The 15877-nt window shown below is 36.6% G+C and overlaps 1 protein-coding gene across 2 annotated transcripts in view; it reads left to right on the top strand.

The window, feature by feature from the left end:
* Positions 1-15877, top strand: part of LOC145688442 (uncharacterized) — a 187710-nt gene that overhangs the window by 73867 nt on the left and 97966 nt on the right. For both annotated transcript variants that reach the window (XM_081762676.1, XM_081762675.1), the window contains exons 4-6: positions 365-501; positions 12714-13027; positions 13209-13412. In XM_081762676.1, the coding sequence (XP_081618802.1) occupies positions 365-501; positions 12714-13027; positions 13209-13412 (655 nt within the window). The remainder of the gene's footprint in view (positions 1-364; positions 502-12713; positions 13028-13208; positions 13413-15877) is intronic.

The raw sequence follows: 15877 nt of genomic DNA, 5'->3' as shown, positions 1-15877 counted from the left end.
ATAACGCTAACAAAAAGGTACAAGCATACTGAATTTCAAGTTTTTATTCCAATTCGAAGCCTGAGAGCATAGCCCAGAAAAAGGCCCATTTAATTAATGTGGGAAATTTCTTCATGCCCCCTTTAAAGCCCCTAAAAATTAGAAATACTCACTTTTGGCAATTTTCCTGGGGTTAGTCCCGAAAAGCTACAATCATGCTAAATTTCAACTTTTTACGTCAACCGGAAGTATCCCTTTATTTTATGTCACTTCATGTAGTTATATATATTCACGAAACTTATTCTCTGAACTGTTTGCTAAACTATTAATTATAATTACAGTTAGTATTGAACTTTATTAATAACTATATTTTTGTATTTTTTAGGTAAAGAAAAGTGAATTGAAAGAAGCATTTGCTAGATATGGAACACTTGTTGATGTACACATAACTAGGGACAGAGATACGTTTCGTCATTTAAAGTACGCATTTGTTACTTACTTAGAACCAGAAGATGCAGCAAGGTGAGAGCAGAGTACATCATAAAAGATATTAAGTAAAGAGTAAATATTTTTGGTAATTTAAAATTGTAGTTCTAATCACTGGCGCAAATCCCGAGGGGGGGGGGGCGAGGGGACATATTCCCCCAATCTCGGAACTGGGGGGACTGTCCCCCCACTTAAAAAGTGCTTTTAGGGATAAGTGTGATGATTTGTGTCCGACTGCCACTAAGGAATGTAAGATTAAATTGATTTATCTTGGCTTTTCCATTTTTTAAAAATAATTGTATTCTGTATTATTTCAAACTGAACTTCGTACTGTAGTGCGTTTAGTAGTTTCGCCAATATGTATTAATTCCACTTCCGCTACTTGGGCACAAATTGCAATAAATGCCAGAGGAGAATATGCCCCACTCCTCATGCTGGAAAGTTGTCTTAGCTGTAGGTACGGGCACAAATTCCGGGGAAATGGGGAGACATGTCCCCCCCAACATTGGAACCAGGGTGGAAAAAAATCATTTTTGTTGATTTTTTTGATTTAAATCGATTTTTTTGATTTAAATCAAATCTTTCTCCTCGTATAATACAAGTCGCAAACTGCAGAAAAAGCATTAGGAATTAGTATTAAATGCTAATTATGCCATTTAAGTGAAAGTATTGGGGTTGAATTTTGAATTATCCCCAATCGTTAACCTATATCAATCCCAAACAATGTTTCTTAACCGTTTTAAATTATGGCTCTTTTTAAAGGTAAATTATAGACTTTCAGTCAAGCAGCTACAGCATCATCCCTATTTATCCTAGGATCATGGTACATACATCACTCTCTTTAGAATAGAACAGCTTTTGAAACGGTAACATTCTCATTTCCCTATCATGTCCCTGAAGCGGGAAATTTTGAGACTAATCGGCATTTCTTTAACTTTTTGAAATTTTGATCCCCTCTGGATTCCCCTGTGTTAACGCACAGATCTCAAAATCAACTAAGAAATACTAAGGGGTGTACTAACTGTGTGTACAAAATTTCAAGCTTCTATCTTGAGTAGTAAGGGTGAGGAATCTATTTAACAATGAGCTTAGAACGTCCTCACAATGCCTCAGATGACCCAGATGTAATATAAAAATTTCCTCAGACATCCCTATTTATCCTAGGATCATGATTTGTACATTATTCTCTTCAGAATAAAACAAATTTTCAAACGGTACCCTTCAAATGTCTCAATCATGTATCTGGGGCGGGCAAATCACGAAAAAAAAGGAATTTTCTGTTATATATATATATATATATATATATATATATATATATATATATAAATTTTTACATCTGTGGACCCCTTCTCCTGTTTTAAGGCAGAGATGTGAAACAAATCTGAAAAATACTGAGGGGTGCACTGAGTAAATGTGCAAAATTTCAATCTTGTAGGTGCAAAAGTAAGCCCGCGAAAAATAATATTCCAGAAAAATCTCAGATCTCCGTATAAAACAGGATCTCGCGTAACAGTTTCCTGAGACATCCTTATTTATCCTAGGAGCATAGTACGTACATCATTTTCTTCAGAACAGAACAGCCTTTCAAACGGTACCATTCATATGTCTCCATCTGAGACGGGAAAATCACGAAAAAAGCTATATTTTGTTAAAAAAATATCCTTTTTTTTAAAAACATTTTTGCCCTTCTGGACCCGCTGTTTCCACGCAGAGATCTGAAAATTATTGAGGGATGCACTGAACGAGTGTGCAAAATTTCAGTCTTCTGAATGCAAAATGTAACCCGACAAAAAAATATTAATACGCATAACAAAAAATATCTTTTTAAATTTATGACATCATCACACACTATGCCTCAACGCAGAAAGGCGCGAAAGCATATGTAACGTGTTCTAAAATGCCTCCAGTCTTGAAGAAAACGAAGTAAAAAGCCTTATTAGTACTTTTTTTTAAATCGAATAATGAAGACTCTACCCTATCACCTAAAAATAGGTAATATAATTTAAAAGGTTAAGCATTAAGGAAAAAGTACAAAAACGTTTATCAAAATGACACTTTTTATCACAAAAGTTACTGATATTTAGCAGAGGCGAATTTTTAAAAACTCAGAACTAGCTTGCGGCATGAAATACATAAATTTCGCCTAAAGTTATAAAATTTAAAAAAAAAAAAAAAGGTGGGGGATAGGACCCTTCTAAATACACCCTATTATCTGAGAACAAACAAACAGACATGCACAAAAAAGAATTTTCGTCTTAAATGTCGATGGTGATTTCTCCGTTGGAATAGTTAACGATTTTAAAACCGAAACCCAACGTTACGAAAAGAAGAAAGCAGGATTGCTCCGTTACCTGTTCAAAACGGCATTTTCCCTAATCATCCTCTGCATGACACTGTTTTCATACTATACTGTACATTTGAGCCTCATTGTATTATGATTATTAACTTCCATAATCGAAATAACAGAAGAGAAATCGGATTTTACTTTTTTCATTTTAAATTAATTTATTTCGGAATTCGATTTAAATCAACGATTTTTATTAAAAAAATAAAGTGATTTAAATCTTGATTTATATCGTGATTTAAATCTTGATTTATATCGTGATTTAAATCAGACTGATTTAAATCAATCCACCCTGATTGGAACTAGAGGCTTTCCCAATAATCTGATTTGAAAAGTGCTTTTTGCAGATAAGTGTGATGATTTGTGTCCGACTGCCACACAGGAAAGTGAGATGAAATTTGTTTCTCTTGGCTTTTCCATTTTTAATGAAAATGAAGGCGTGCGACTGGGTGGCATAACCTGATATGAAATATTATCTCCTCCTCTCCCCTAGGCCCTAGCACACGAAGAGTATATAGACTATCCAATGTCAGTAGAACCCATTTTTTCAGTAAATGCGCATTTCATCTATTTATAGTATCAGCCTAGGCATCTACTCATGCTTCGTAATCTAACTCTATAGCCTATGGAACCCGGAGGTTCAATGCCGCGTTCACAAAAGCTCTCCACTGACTTCTATTCTTAGTCAACTGGATCCAGTTTCTACTTTGTATTCCAATCTGTGCGAGATCCATCTTAATATTGTCCTCCCATCTGCGCCTAGGCCTTCCTAATGGTCGTTTTCCGATTGGTCTTCCAGTCAAGAATTTGAAAGCGTTCCTACTTTCTTCCACCCTGGCTATATGTCCTGCCCACCTAAGCCTCCTAGCCTTGATGTCCCTAACAGTGTTTGGTAAGCCGTATAATTTATGTAGTCCCTCATTATGAAGTTTCCGCCATTCCCCATTCCCGTTCCTCTTGGGTCCGAATATTCGTCTGAGTATCTTGTTCTCAAATACTTTCAGTCTATGTTCTTCCCTCTCAGAGTAAGCGACCATGTTTCGAAACCATACAGAACAATAGGTATGATTATCGTTTTATATATTTTAAGCTTCAAATTCCTCGACAGAATTCGCGACAACAAGAGATTTTGAACTGAATAGTAACACGAATTCCCTGTTTTTAGTCGAAATTTAATTTCTTTGTGAATATGATCTTCGTCTGTTAATATTGATCCTAGATATTTGAAACAATTCACTTTATCAAAAGTATTATTTAATATTTTAACACATTCATAATTTGCCGTATTACGGTCCCGACGAACTTCCATGTATTTATTTTTCTCTGCATTTACTTCTAAACCCATGTCCCTGCAAGCGTTTAATAAGACCTCTGCATTTCTTTCTATTGTTCTCCTATCATCCCCTATTAAATTTACATCATCAGCGTACGCATAACCTGGTGAACACCGTTCAGCTATAGACCCTGGATACTATCTTTGATTTTCCTTATAGCGTGTTCCAGGACAAAGTTGAATAATAATGGCGACAGTGGATCTCCTTGTTTCGGGCCATTCTCGACGTGAAAACTCGTGGACAAAAATTTTCCTACCCGGACTTTACTTTGGGATTCGTTTAAACATGCCTTAATTGATCTAATTAGCTCTTTCGGTATTCCAGATTCTGTAAGAACGTTGTACAATGTTTCTCTCCTAACCGAGTCGTAAGCCTTTCTAAAATCAATAAATAGTTGATGTACCGGGGTATTGTATTCCCACTTTTTTTCGAGTATTTGACGAATGGTAAGTATTTGGTCGATAGTTGATCGATTTCGTCTAAATCCACACTGATAATCTCCAATAATTTCATCTGCGTATGGGGTCAATCTTGCTAATAGAATGTTTGAAGGGATTTTATAGGATGTTGACAGAAGAGAGATGCCTCGATAATTATTACATTCAGTTTTGTCGCCTCTCTTGTGTATTGGAACAATGATTGATTCATTCCACTATTGTGACAATTCTTTCTTGTTATAGATAAGGAGAATGAGTTTGTGTATCTTGTTCCACAATTTTTCGCCTCCAGCTAAAATTAACTCAGCCGGAATTTCGTTTACACCCGGAGATTTGTGTTTCTTTAATTTCTTTATAGTGATGTCTACTTTTATTCGGTTGGATTCTGGAATATACGGTTCTGCGGTGCGTGTATCCCTTTCTCCACGCACATTAGTGTTTGGCTGCGTGGTAAGCAAATCGTCAAAGAAATATTTTCATCTACTTATTAAATAAAATGCTATCTGTATCAGTGAGAACTGTTCCATCAGCTTTCTTTAATATAAGCACCAGGTTGATAGCCTTTCTTAAATTCGTTGATCCCTTTATACATGTTCCGAATGTTTTTATTTTTACTATTATCTTCAACTTCCTAAATTTTAACTTTCAAAAAATCGCGTTTCTTTGTTCTAAAAGTTTTGGAGGTTTCCCGCCTGATGTCTATGAAATTTATGTAGTCATTTCGTTCGGATTTTGTAGCCAACGTAATTTTGCCTGTTTTCTCTTCTCTGCTAGTTCGAACCATGGTTTGTTCCTACGTATTTTCGCGTGTCCCAATTTTCCTTTTGAGAGAGGATGCTTCGTAAGCAAAGAAAAGAATTCAATTGCTGGAAAATTTTTCACCAAAATCTTAAGGTTACGTCTGTTAACTAAAGAGTATATGAAATGCGTTAGATTTCTGTAATGTTATCGAGATTATAATAATTTTGCTCAAAGAGTATTGTTGCGTCACACATAATTGATATTCTTTCTTCATAGTTTTGGGGAAGTCATTATTTATATTATTATATAACAATTTTAACGTGGATCTTTGTGGATACCTAATTAGAAACATACCAATCATAAATATGCATGTATTCAGATTTCAGAATGTGTTCACGACAGTGATTTGTAATACTGATATGTACTACTACTACATCTACATCGCCTAATATGTAACAGTTGATCGCCTAGTCAATAGTTGATCAGATTCATCTACCGTAATATGAGTTTCATCTCCCTTGTCTAGAATAAGCCTCAAATTTGCTCACCTTCCAAGGTTGAAGACAAACAATGGTGTATTTAGGATTTTGTTTCGAGGGGCTATGCCCAACACAAGGAAGGAAATGGGCAATTGCCCACCTGAGTTTGAGAATTAAATATATTTTAATTTATGCATAAATTGAAGTTATAATGGCAAGAATTGCAGACCGATAAATCCTATATGATATGATACAAAAATTTAGGAGTTTATCTTTAACCATTTATTCTATTCATACAAGAAAAAGGAAGCCTCCTTTTGGCCTTCCTCATTTCCCGGGCTAATTATTCTCCCGTTTTGATTTTCTTTAATTCAAACATTTCCTTGCGCAAGTTGGTGTGGAACACCAGTTTCGCTTATCAACTCCTCTTAGTTTTGGTGTCACCGTGTGCGTGGGTTTTCTCGGGGTTCTCCCGTTTCCTCCCACTTTCTTCATTCCACCATTTCATTCATTTCTCATAATCACCGTCTCCTTTAGCCTAACCGGCATAACCGTGGGACGTAAAACTCAAAGATTTCATTTCATTTTTTAGTTTTGGTGTTACTGATGACGGCCGACTTGAATCACAACTGACAACGGTCGATAAAGTATGATAGGCGAAATGAAAGAAAGTATCGTCAAGAAAAAGAAACAGAAAAGTAGAAAGGGCGAAAGAAAGAACAAAAGGACGCAGTTATTACATGGAATGAAATTTGACAAAACCAGTATTATTTCTGAACAAAGAGCATAAGAAAATGGAAAGTCAGTGACATTCTTAGAAATGGTAAGAAGGATTATTGTTGTACGTGGAATGCGAAAAACTAACAAATTTATTTCGGGGAGAGCTTGAGCCCCATAGCCTCCTAAATACGCCACTGAAGACAATTCTGCTCCCCTGATCCTTCCCAGCATTGTTTTTCAACTTCATAAATATTTTGAACATCGCTTATATATGTATATATATATATATATACATAAAATATGGGAACGTCTTACCCGTCCCCCCAATGTTGAAGGCAGATTTGCGCCGATGGTTCTAATCCTAACTGGTCAAGAACAACAAAACATTTCTAGATACGTGCCATCATCGACAAAAGAAAATAATATATTTCGTATATGAACCGTATATAGAATGTGCTAGAGACTTTTGTCTGGCTTTAGACTTCACAGTCTTGAGCTTGAGAATTTACTAGGATTTCCGGTTTCAATACTTATTTCCATAACGAAAAGGGTAAAATATATCGACAAGTTTTTTAATTGGTTTAGCAACCCAAGAATGGATTTTATAAGTACTGAAGAGGTTTGAGAAAAGCCTTCGGGTCTCATCTTAAACGAAGGGAAAATCCCAACCTACACCTCCTCATGGGAGAAAATGGGCAATATCTTTGGTGGCTAACGTAGGTGGGGACCGACCGACTCTCGGGATAAGGAGTCAGCTTCTACCAAGTGCCAACGGCCTTCTCAGAGGGCGGATGCAAGGTTACTAGAAGGAAAGGTTGGGCTATAAGCTCAGACGCTTCGCTCTCCGTTTTGCGTGACGTCACCAGCGAGGAGAAGCAAGTAGGTATAGAGGCGTAAGAAGCAGGCAGAATATGTCTTCTTTCTTTCTTTATGCATAACATTTTCGCTGTCACAACATCCTCCTACACACAAACTACAAATAAGAAATAAATAAATAAATAATCCAGCAATAAATAGAACTTCTTAATGCAGTTAATATTATAGAAACTTAACAATGTACCTATATTGTATGATCATTTATTTATTTATTGATGGGAGAAAATTCTTGAATTATAATTACATTTTAAATTTATTTATATCCGAAATGTTACTGTGAATGCATTTATGCGAAGTTCCAGATAAATATGTGTTTTACCAGGGTAATCTCTGAAATTTCCGAGCTCTGTAGTTAAATTAATTGCGAAACCAATGAAAGGTGAGTTCCGTACCCAGCATGAATAGATTACTTTGTGAGTACTGTTAGGCCTAGGAATATTTCAATAAATATTTAAAACAATGGGTAATAATAATAATAAATTATATTATAATAATAAATAATAATAATAATAATAAATTATCAATGCATTTTATTTTGTTCAATATACGGCACTCAGGCTTAAGTTCAAGTTTAAAATTGGCAATTCATATCTGCTCCATGTGAATGTTAAAACGGGACCATCTGTGTTAAACATCATGCCGACTATCCACCACAGGTTATGTTTACAGGTTATCCACCACAGGTTATGTACCCATTGTTGGCGCTATAATTGCACTTCGTCACATCAATAGTATACAGTCCGGAAAAATGGATTTGGTTTATATCTAAGTACTTTGTATGCTAACTAGCAGGCCAATCGCCAGCCCGAAAATGTAGGGAGGCCGGTAGAAGTTAGGGGGGCTCGATCCAACCATGTTATAATTCATTTGAAAGCCTACCGTGAAAATTTTAGGGGGACCAGTAAAACTTTAGAGGGGCGTCTCCCCCGAGACCCCCCGTGGATACGGGCCTGCTAACAAGACAAGAAATGAGGTTTTCTCGTCTTGTAGTGACTTGATTTTCGAACAAAAACTTTTTTCGTCTCGCCTCGTAGTTTTTCTAACCTCTTGTATGAATCTGTGTACAAAATGTATGTCCTGACTTCCTAATTTCAATTAGTGGTTATGTGAATCCATCCGAGTCACGAGAGATCCACGAAGGATGACCCACTTTCTGAAAGTGGATAGTCCTATAAGTGAAAAGTTCATGCTGTTTCGGATGTATAGACAGTATATATATATATTTTTTTTTAAATAATAAATAAAGTGCGTATCATCAGAGCTTTATTCACGTCATCTTTATTCCAATGCGCTCTTTTCTTTTTTACTTATAAGATACTATTTGCGTAGGAGTGAAAATACTTTCTGTGATTTGATTAACACCAGGTTTTACTTTATCATTAAGATTATTCTTTTCAGAGTTGATTTCTTTACTCTTCTTATTTATGGTACAACGCAACACAGCGTTTCTAACTCTGAGATTAATAATTTGCATTTTGAGATTTTTGTTCGACTGTTCCATAATTACTAATTTTGTTTTTAGTTGTTCCATTTCAATATTAAAATCTCCAAATTCTGTTTGTTCCCTTATCTAATTTTCTCTTTTTCGGAGAAAGTGTAGACACGTTTTTCAGAGCCCGTTTTCTGACTTCTCGTGATTCATATCTTATTGTTCTATCAGGTGGAACACTTGAAGATGAAAGACAGCCTTCAACATAACTTGTTTCATTTCGTGCAGGAATTGGACTTTGAATGCCTAGTTGGACTGAGGGAACTGCATTTGGTTTCAGAATTTTCTTGGGCGGCAAACCTAGAAGTTCAGATTTCAGATCTCGCAAATAATGTTCTTCTGAGAAATGCACACTACAAACAGTCGCGTTTTTAAAGTTTATATATTGTTTTACATGCGTGAACCACTTGTTTAGCAAGGAGAGAGTCCTTAAGGAAATTGTGGTAAACAATACCTGTATCTTTTATCTTTTTTATTGACTCCTTCACGTTGCTACAGCACAAGAATTCACAAACACACATGCACACTAACAAAAAACCACTATATTACACGAAAGGAAAGGCACAAATACACGTAATAATAAGTATGTACACAAGTACTGAAGTTCACCACACAATCTTGCAATATTGCATGTACAGCCTGACTTTTTCTTTATTAAATAATATTCGTCCACGTACTCAAAAACGTACAATACAAAGATGTGTCAACAAAAATTTGCCACGGGAAAAGAAAACAACACAATTCAACACAGCAGAAACCCAAACTAAATAAATATATAACGAATTGTTTGTGGTCTTACTACCAAATCTTCGCGCGCCAAGCAGACGACAAGCTCCAAGTTCCTTGCTAGTGACGTCACTATGAAGAGAGCGTAAAAGTAGAGGTTCTGGACATAGGTTAAGAGCACCCCCTGGGCGGATGAGCGGGTGGAAGTCAGGGCACCTTCTTGTCCTTTGGAGGGGAAACTGTCCTAAAAGGCGGATGAACCACTAGATGGTCAACGGCATGGAGATGTGGAAAGGGAATAGGAATACTATCACATTATCTTTTTCCCAGAAGGGACGAAGGAGAAGAATAAATAAATATGATGGTTCTTCCTGAGGTAAAAAATTCCGGAGGTAAAATAGTCCCCCGTTCGGAGCTCCGAGTGGGGACTATTCCGGGAAGAATCATCAGAGGAGAAAATAATAACTTTCATTTCAGCATGGGAACCTGGAACATACGGACTGTACGACGTGAGGGAAAACTTGAAAATTTAAAAGTGGAAATGGACAAATGTGAAGTGGACATAGTGGGCTTGAGTGAAGTGAGATGGCCAGGGAAAGATGAGATAATTTCGGGAAATTACAGAATATACTATTCGGGTGGCGATAAGGCCGAGAATGGTGTCGCGATAGCAATGAAGAATGAAGTAGCAAGAAGTGTAACCAAAATGGAATATTCCAGTGACAGCTTGATGTTTGTAAAACTACATGCAAAACCAGTGGATATTGTGATAATACAAGTGTATATGCCAACAACCGACCATGATGATAATGAAGTAGAAGTAATGTATGATCAGATCAGTGACATATTGTATCAGGAAGGAAGAGGTAAGGCAACGCCATAGTAATGGGAGATTTCAACAGCGTAGTAGGAGGAGGAGCTGCGAAGAAGGTAGTGGGACCATTTGAACTAGGCAGAAGAAACGAACGAGGTCAAATGCTTATCGACTTCTGTAGGCAACATGATATGGTGGTGATGAATACGTGGTTTAAGAAAAGAAAAATTAAGCTGTACACGTGGAAAAATCCAGGAGATAAGAAACGCTACCAAATCGATTACATTCTTGTGAAGCAACGTTTCAGGAATAGTGTACGAGACGTGAAGACACTACTAGGAGCGGACATTGATTCGGATCAGCAAACGTGGTTAAAGGCGATCAAGAAAAATGGTAGGAGAAATCGAAAATGGAACTTAGAGCGACTAAGAAATATCGACGATGATGCGAAAGAAGAGTTTGAAGAAAAATTCTGTGCAATGGGCAATATGGTTGACAATATAGAGAATAGTTGGGAAAAAGTTAAACAGGTTCTACTTGACACACTCCACAATAACATTGGCAGGACGGAAAGAGCACCGAGAAAACCATGGATAACTGAAGCAATGCTTAAGAAGAACGCAGAAGGGCAAAAAACACGGACATCAATAAATACAGAAGGCTGAATAATGAATTGAGAAGAGAAACAGACAAAGCCAAAGAAATGTACATGGAGCAGATATGTGAATAAATAATGGAACTTCAACACATAGACAAGTCTTTGAAAGAGCCTTGTATTCTTACCTATAGATAAAATTAAATTAAACACTTTATTATTGCGTGGTTGATTGAGATCTTCATTTGAAACCAACCCATTAACATTTCCTACACACAGTTACAAGAATATGATCTTTAAAAGACCTGTGGAGATCCAATATATTTGAACAAGACTGTATATTTACTCACGGCTTTTTCTAAACCTCTGATTCTTTGCCAAGTATGATTGTATATTCTCGTCATGCACTAAACTAGCTTTCTGTTGATATCTGAATTGTTCCAAAAATATTGCTTACCTTCACTGTCGATCATGCTCGGTGTGATGATTACTAGTTTGGGTCATTGCCCATCACAGATTTTGCTATACCATACTTCGTTGCAGCTGTACCAGGGGTATATTGTCCTGATTGAAGGCTTTGCAGAGGCTATTTACCATGGTAACCCGACGTGATGACAAACACTGTTTGAGAAGTCCAAAAGCACAGTAATCAATAAGACTAGTAATCAATCAATCAATCAATCAATCTGGACTCTTAAAAGCAATATCTTGATCGGAATGACATGGATACCAGTTGAGCTGCCATGCGTCGGTAGTAGGCCAATGATGTTTTGACTGCATAGCTTGAAGCTTCGTCTTGGTGCAGTTAATCATACGATGCAGGTATCTTGTGTTTGCAAACTTCTGATAAGACATGTTTTTTGTAATAAGCAGCATTGATTTTGACACATTTTTATATCTTACGAATCTGCCTTAACAAAAGTCAGTAACAACCATGAAACCTTTCGAGGAACTTCCTTTGCATTAACGCACGAAGTTTCATCGGTCTTTTTCATTAATATCTCTGTAGGTGATGGCCCTAACTTTCCACAATCATTTAGGTAGATTATGCTTTGTCCATTGTCATAAAAAAAAAAAAAAATAATAATAATCGGACACTAACTAGATGGCGTTTCTACAGTCTTCTGCTCTTTCTCCGCAGCGTTAACGCATGCGTGCTGGCATTGGTGACAGTTTGAAGCCTCAATTTGTAATGGATTGCATTATTCATTATTTAATGGGCTACGTGTTATCGTTTGGTCGTAGCAATTCCCACAGGCCACCAAACCTCTTGGCCATAACAAGCTGTCATAATGGATTCCCACAGACCGCCATATCCAGGATCTTCTTGAGCACAGATCTTGTGAGTTTCACTGATGTCCTCTTTGCATGCAACTTCATTGTGGGTTGTGGTATAGGTTGCTGTGCATAACGCTTAATGATAACACTAACTGTGGCCCGTCCTATTTCAAATCCTTTGTTCCGGCTCTGTTCTACTATACGGAAATGATGCTTTTGGGATGGAAACGGATCAGACTCTGTAATATTGGCATAAGATAAGTTTACTTTTATAGAAGTGACTGAATATAAATAATCATTAAATTATTATACTGTAAAGGGGAATCATCAGAACGGATAGATGAAAGGGTGACTGTACATGTCTGCACTGTCTGTTCGGTTTTATCCGATAATGTGTTTATCTTGAATTTTTCAGGGCATTAGAAGCACAAGAACGTAAAGATGATAATCTGAAGATCCAAGGCAAGCAACTTCTAGTAGTGCCAGCCAAGCAGAGGCATCAACCAGGTGAAGAAATGCTATTTAGACCCCGCGCCCGCAATTACAAACAGCAAAGTGCTACTGAAGCAATATCAGAAGAATTAAAAGATTCTCAAATGAAGCCCATTAATGGTATTGAAGATAAATCACCACCTACGGGAGAGTGTAGTATTCAAACACTCAATACAGACTGTTTGTTGTATATTTTCAGCTTTTTGTCGCTTGAAGAAAGAATTAAAATTGAAGAAGGTAAGTTTACTCACATCGATATTTAACTTTATGTATATTTTTCTCCATTAATATGCGTAATTACGTAGTTTTATGTTGATACTTAGCGCATACAAAATTTTTGAAATAATTGTATAATCATAAGAGACAAGAATGATAGTATTGTAATTGTATTCGCTTATTATTTTTATTTACTTTGCAGTGTGTGCTTCGTGGCGAATACTGCTCCAGTCATGGTGGAAAAAGCAAAAGCATCTTGATTTTCGCAACATGTTTACTCATCCCAGTTACTCTCTGCCCGATGCAAGTATCCTTAGTGAAATTCTGCGACGGTGTCCAAATTTAACTAACCTTGATTTGTCATGTATTAGTCATAATATGCCTATGAAAACAGTGCAGGTCATAGGTGAGTGATTGAATCTTGCGCTTTCTCTCTTTAATTGCTGTAATGACAAAAAAATTATGGCAAGTCTGATGCAAATTGCTGGTGCGAGAATTGCAAAATCTTACACGAAATGAAATGCGGTGAATACTGTACTTACAGTTTTGTTTATTATTATTATTTTATTTTATTCTTTTGAGCGATACTAACTGTGGAAGAGAAACTTTATAAATTGATCGATTTTTTTTTTTTTTCATTATGCAACATGTAATATACCAAAAATATACTAACTAACTAACTATGGCCTATGAAATGGCTCGTTCACAAAAGCTTTCCATTGACTTCTGTCCTTAGCCAACTGGATCTAGTTTCTACTTTGTATTCCTATTTCAGCGAGAACCATGGTAATATTATCCTTCCATCTGCACCTAGGTTTTCCCAATGGACGTTTTCCAATTGGATTTCCAGTAGGATCTTTGAAAGCGTTCCTGCTTTCTTTCATTCTGGCTACATGACCTTCTCACTTGAGCCTCCTAGACTTGATGACCCTAAAAATATTTGGTAAATGGTATAAATTATGCAGTTCCTCGTTATGAAGTTTCTGCCGCTCCCCATTCCCGTTCCTCTTGGGTTCGAATATTCGTCTCAGGATTTATTCTCAAATAGTTTCAGTCCTCAGAGTAACTGACCATTCAGCACAACAGACATGATTATTGTTCGATATATTTTAAGCTTCAAATTCCTCGGCAGAATTGGCGAACGACAAAAGATTTTGAACTGAATAACACGAATTGCTTGCTTTAAGTCGACATTTAATTTCTTTGTGGATATGATTTTGGTCTGTTAATAATGAATCTAGATATTTGCAAAAACGCTAAAGATGATCCTCCCCCCCCCCCTCCGAAAAAAAAAAGTAATAGCGATAACCTGCGAAGACAAGTCAGAAATTATCCACACTTCCACCATAACTCTCTTTATATGTGCATACTGCCTTCTATCCTCGCATGTCACAAGGTTATACTTTTGTGGTAATAGTACGAAAGTTTAATTTAATTTGCTCCAATTTGTTTCTTCTGTTACGGAGAGATCTTCACTCGCATTGTGCACTATGGGAGAACATAGGGCAGAGGTCCGATTTATCTGGTCTGAAGGTGTGTCACGGACTGAATTTACTCTGGGACTTTCAGTATCGGTGGATGATACAGTAGATAGAACCATGAGCAACCTGTAGAATACACATTACCTCATCAACAGTCTGCCAGTACCATCCCTCGGGCTTGATTAATCTTACCATTAGTGACACTGGTAATGGTTAGTGGTTGACATACTGCTCCGTGGTGAATCACGGTCGGTCGGCCGTTTTCAAAATTCTTTATCTACTTGTGCAAACTTCTACGCGGTAGAGCACTGTACCCATGTTGCATTGAAAGCCTTCAATGATTGTCAGCCCCTAGACATACCTTTAGACGAGATAAATCAGGTCTCTGCCCTCTGTTCGTCCATGTTGTCTATACAACAGGAGCAAGGAAATTGCAACAATTAAGATCATACTTTCTTAGCATTACCACAACAGTACAACATTATAACATGCGAAGGAATAAGGCAGTGTGCACCATATAGAGAGTATTATAATAAAAGTGTGGATAAATTTTGACTTGTTCCTCGTATAATGCAAGGGACAAAAACTTTTTAAAAATGCTTGTGAGTAGTGTAATAATGGTGCTTATGCTGTCCAATAATCATATAGAATGTAAGGCTTATCCTGGAAGACCGTCTGAAAATTGAATGCAAAGAGTTGTTAGAACCGATAAGTGTAATATCATAGGTGCGACTGTATGATGTGTGTGTGTGTTCAAGATACCCTGGTGTAGAAACAAAAACTGAGAAGCGTCCGGGTGGGTGTTTTGTTGGAAAACAGTGTTGCCAGGCTGTAAGTAGGTGGAGTTTAGTGAAAGAAGATAAAAGTAAGAGGACTTACTAGTGCAGGAGGGTGAATAAGAGAAAAATCGCATAATATAGGGGAAAATAATTAAAAATTAATAAATTAATGAAAAGTAATAACTCTATCACCTAATACAGCATTCCAATATGGCGCCTACCGGAACGTTTATCAGCTTTTTCTCTGTTCTTTAATTTTTCTTTTCTCTATTCCTTCCCTTTCCTATTTTATGAATCATTTTAGCGAGAACTCGTATAGTGTACGTTTTTAAATGTGATTCTGTTCTCACTGTCTTTCGGTTGATTGTTTCATAAACTATGTATAAACTCGAAAGAGCTGTAGGAAACGATCGTGTACATTGTAACCACTAGCAAATCCCACACATTTTTTTTTTTTTTTTTTTATTCTTTGAATAATAGTACTCAATGATGATGCTTTTGCAGAATACTTTTAATACTGATACTATGTGTATAATCGGGAAATGTATATTTGTGATAAATTTCATGGAAAAAGAATTATAAATACGAAAACTAAAATGAGTAAAACAAAA

Source organism: Thermobia domestica, chromosome 6 (genome assembly GCF_964235325.1).
Source record: "Thermobia domestica chromosome 6, izTheDome1.hap1.1, whole genome shotgun sequence".
NCBI classification, from domain to species: domain Eukaryota; kingdom Metazoa; phylum Arthropoda; class Insecta; order Zygentoma; family Lepismatidae; genus Thermobia; species Thermobia domestica.
The sequence above is the reverse complement of the archived record's forward strand: the minus strand, read 5'-3'. Positions and strand labels throughout refer to the sequence as shown.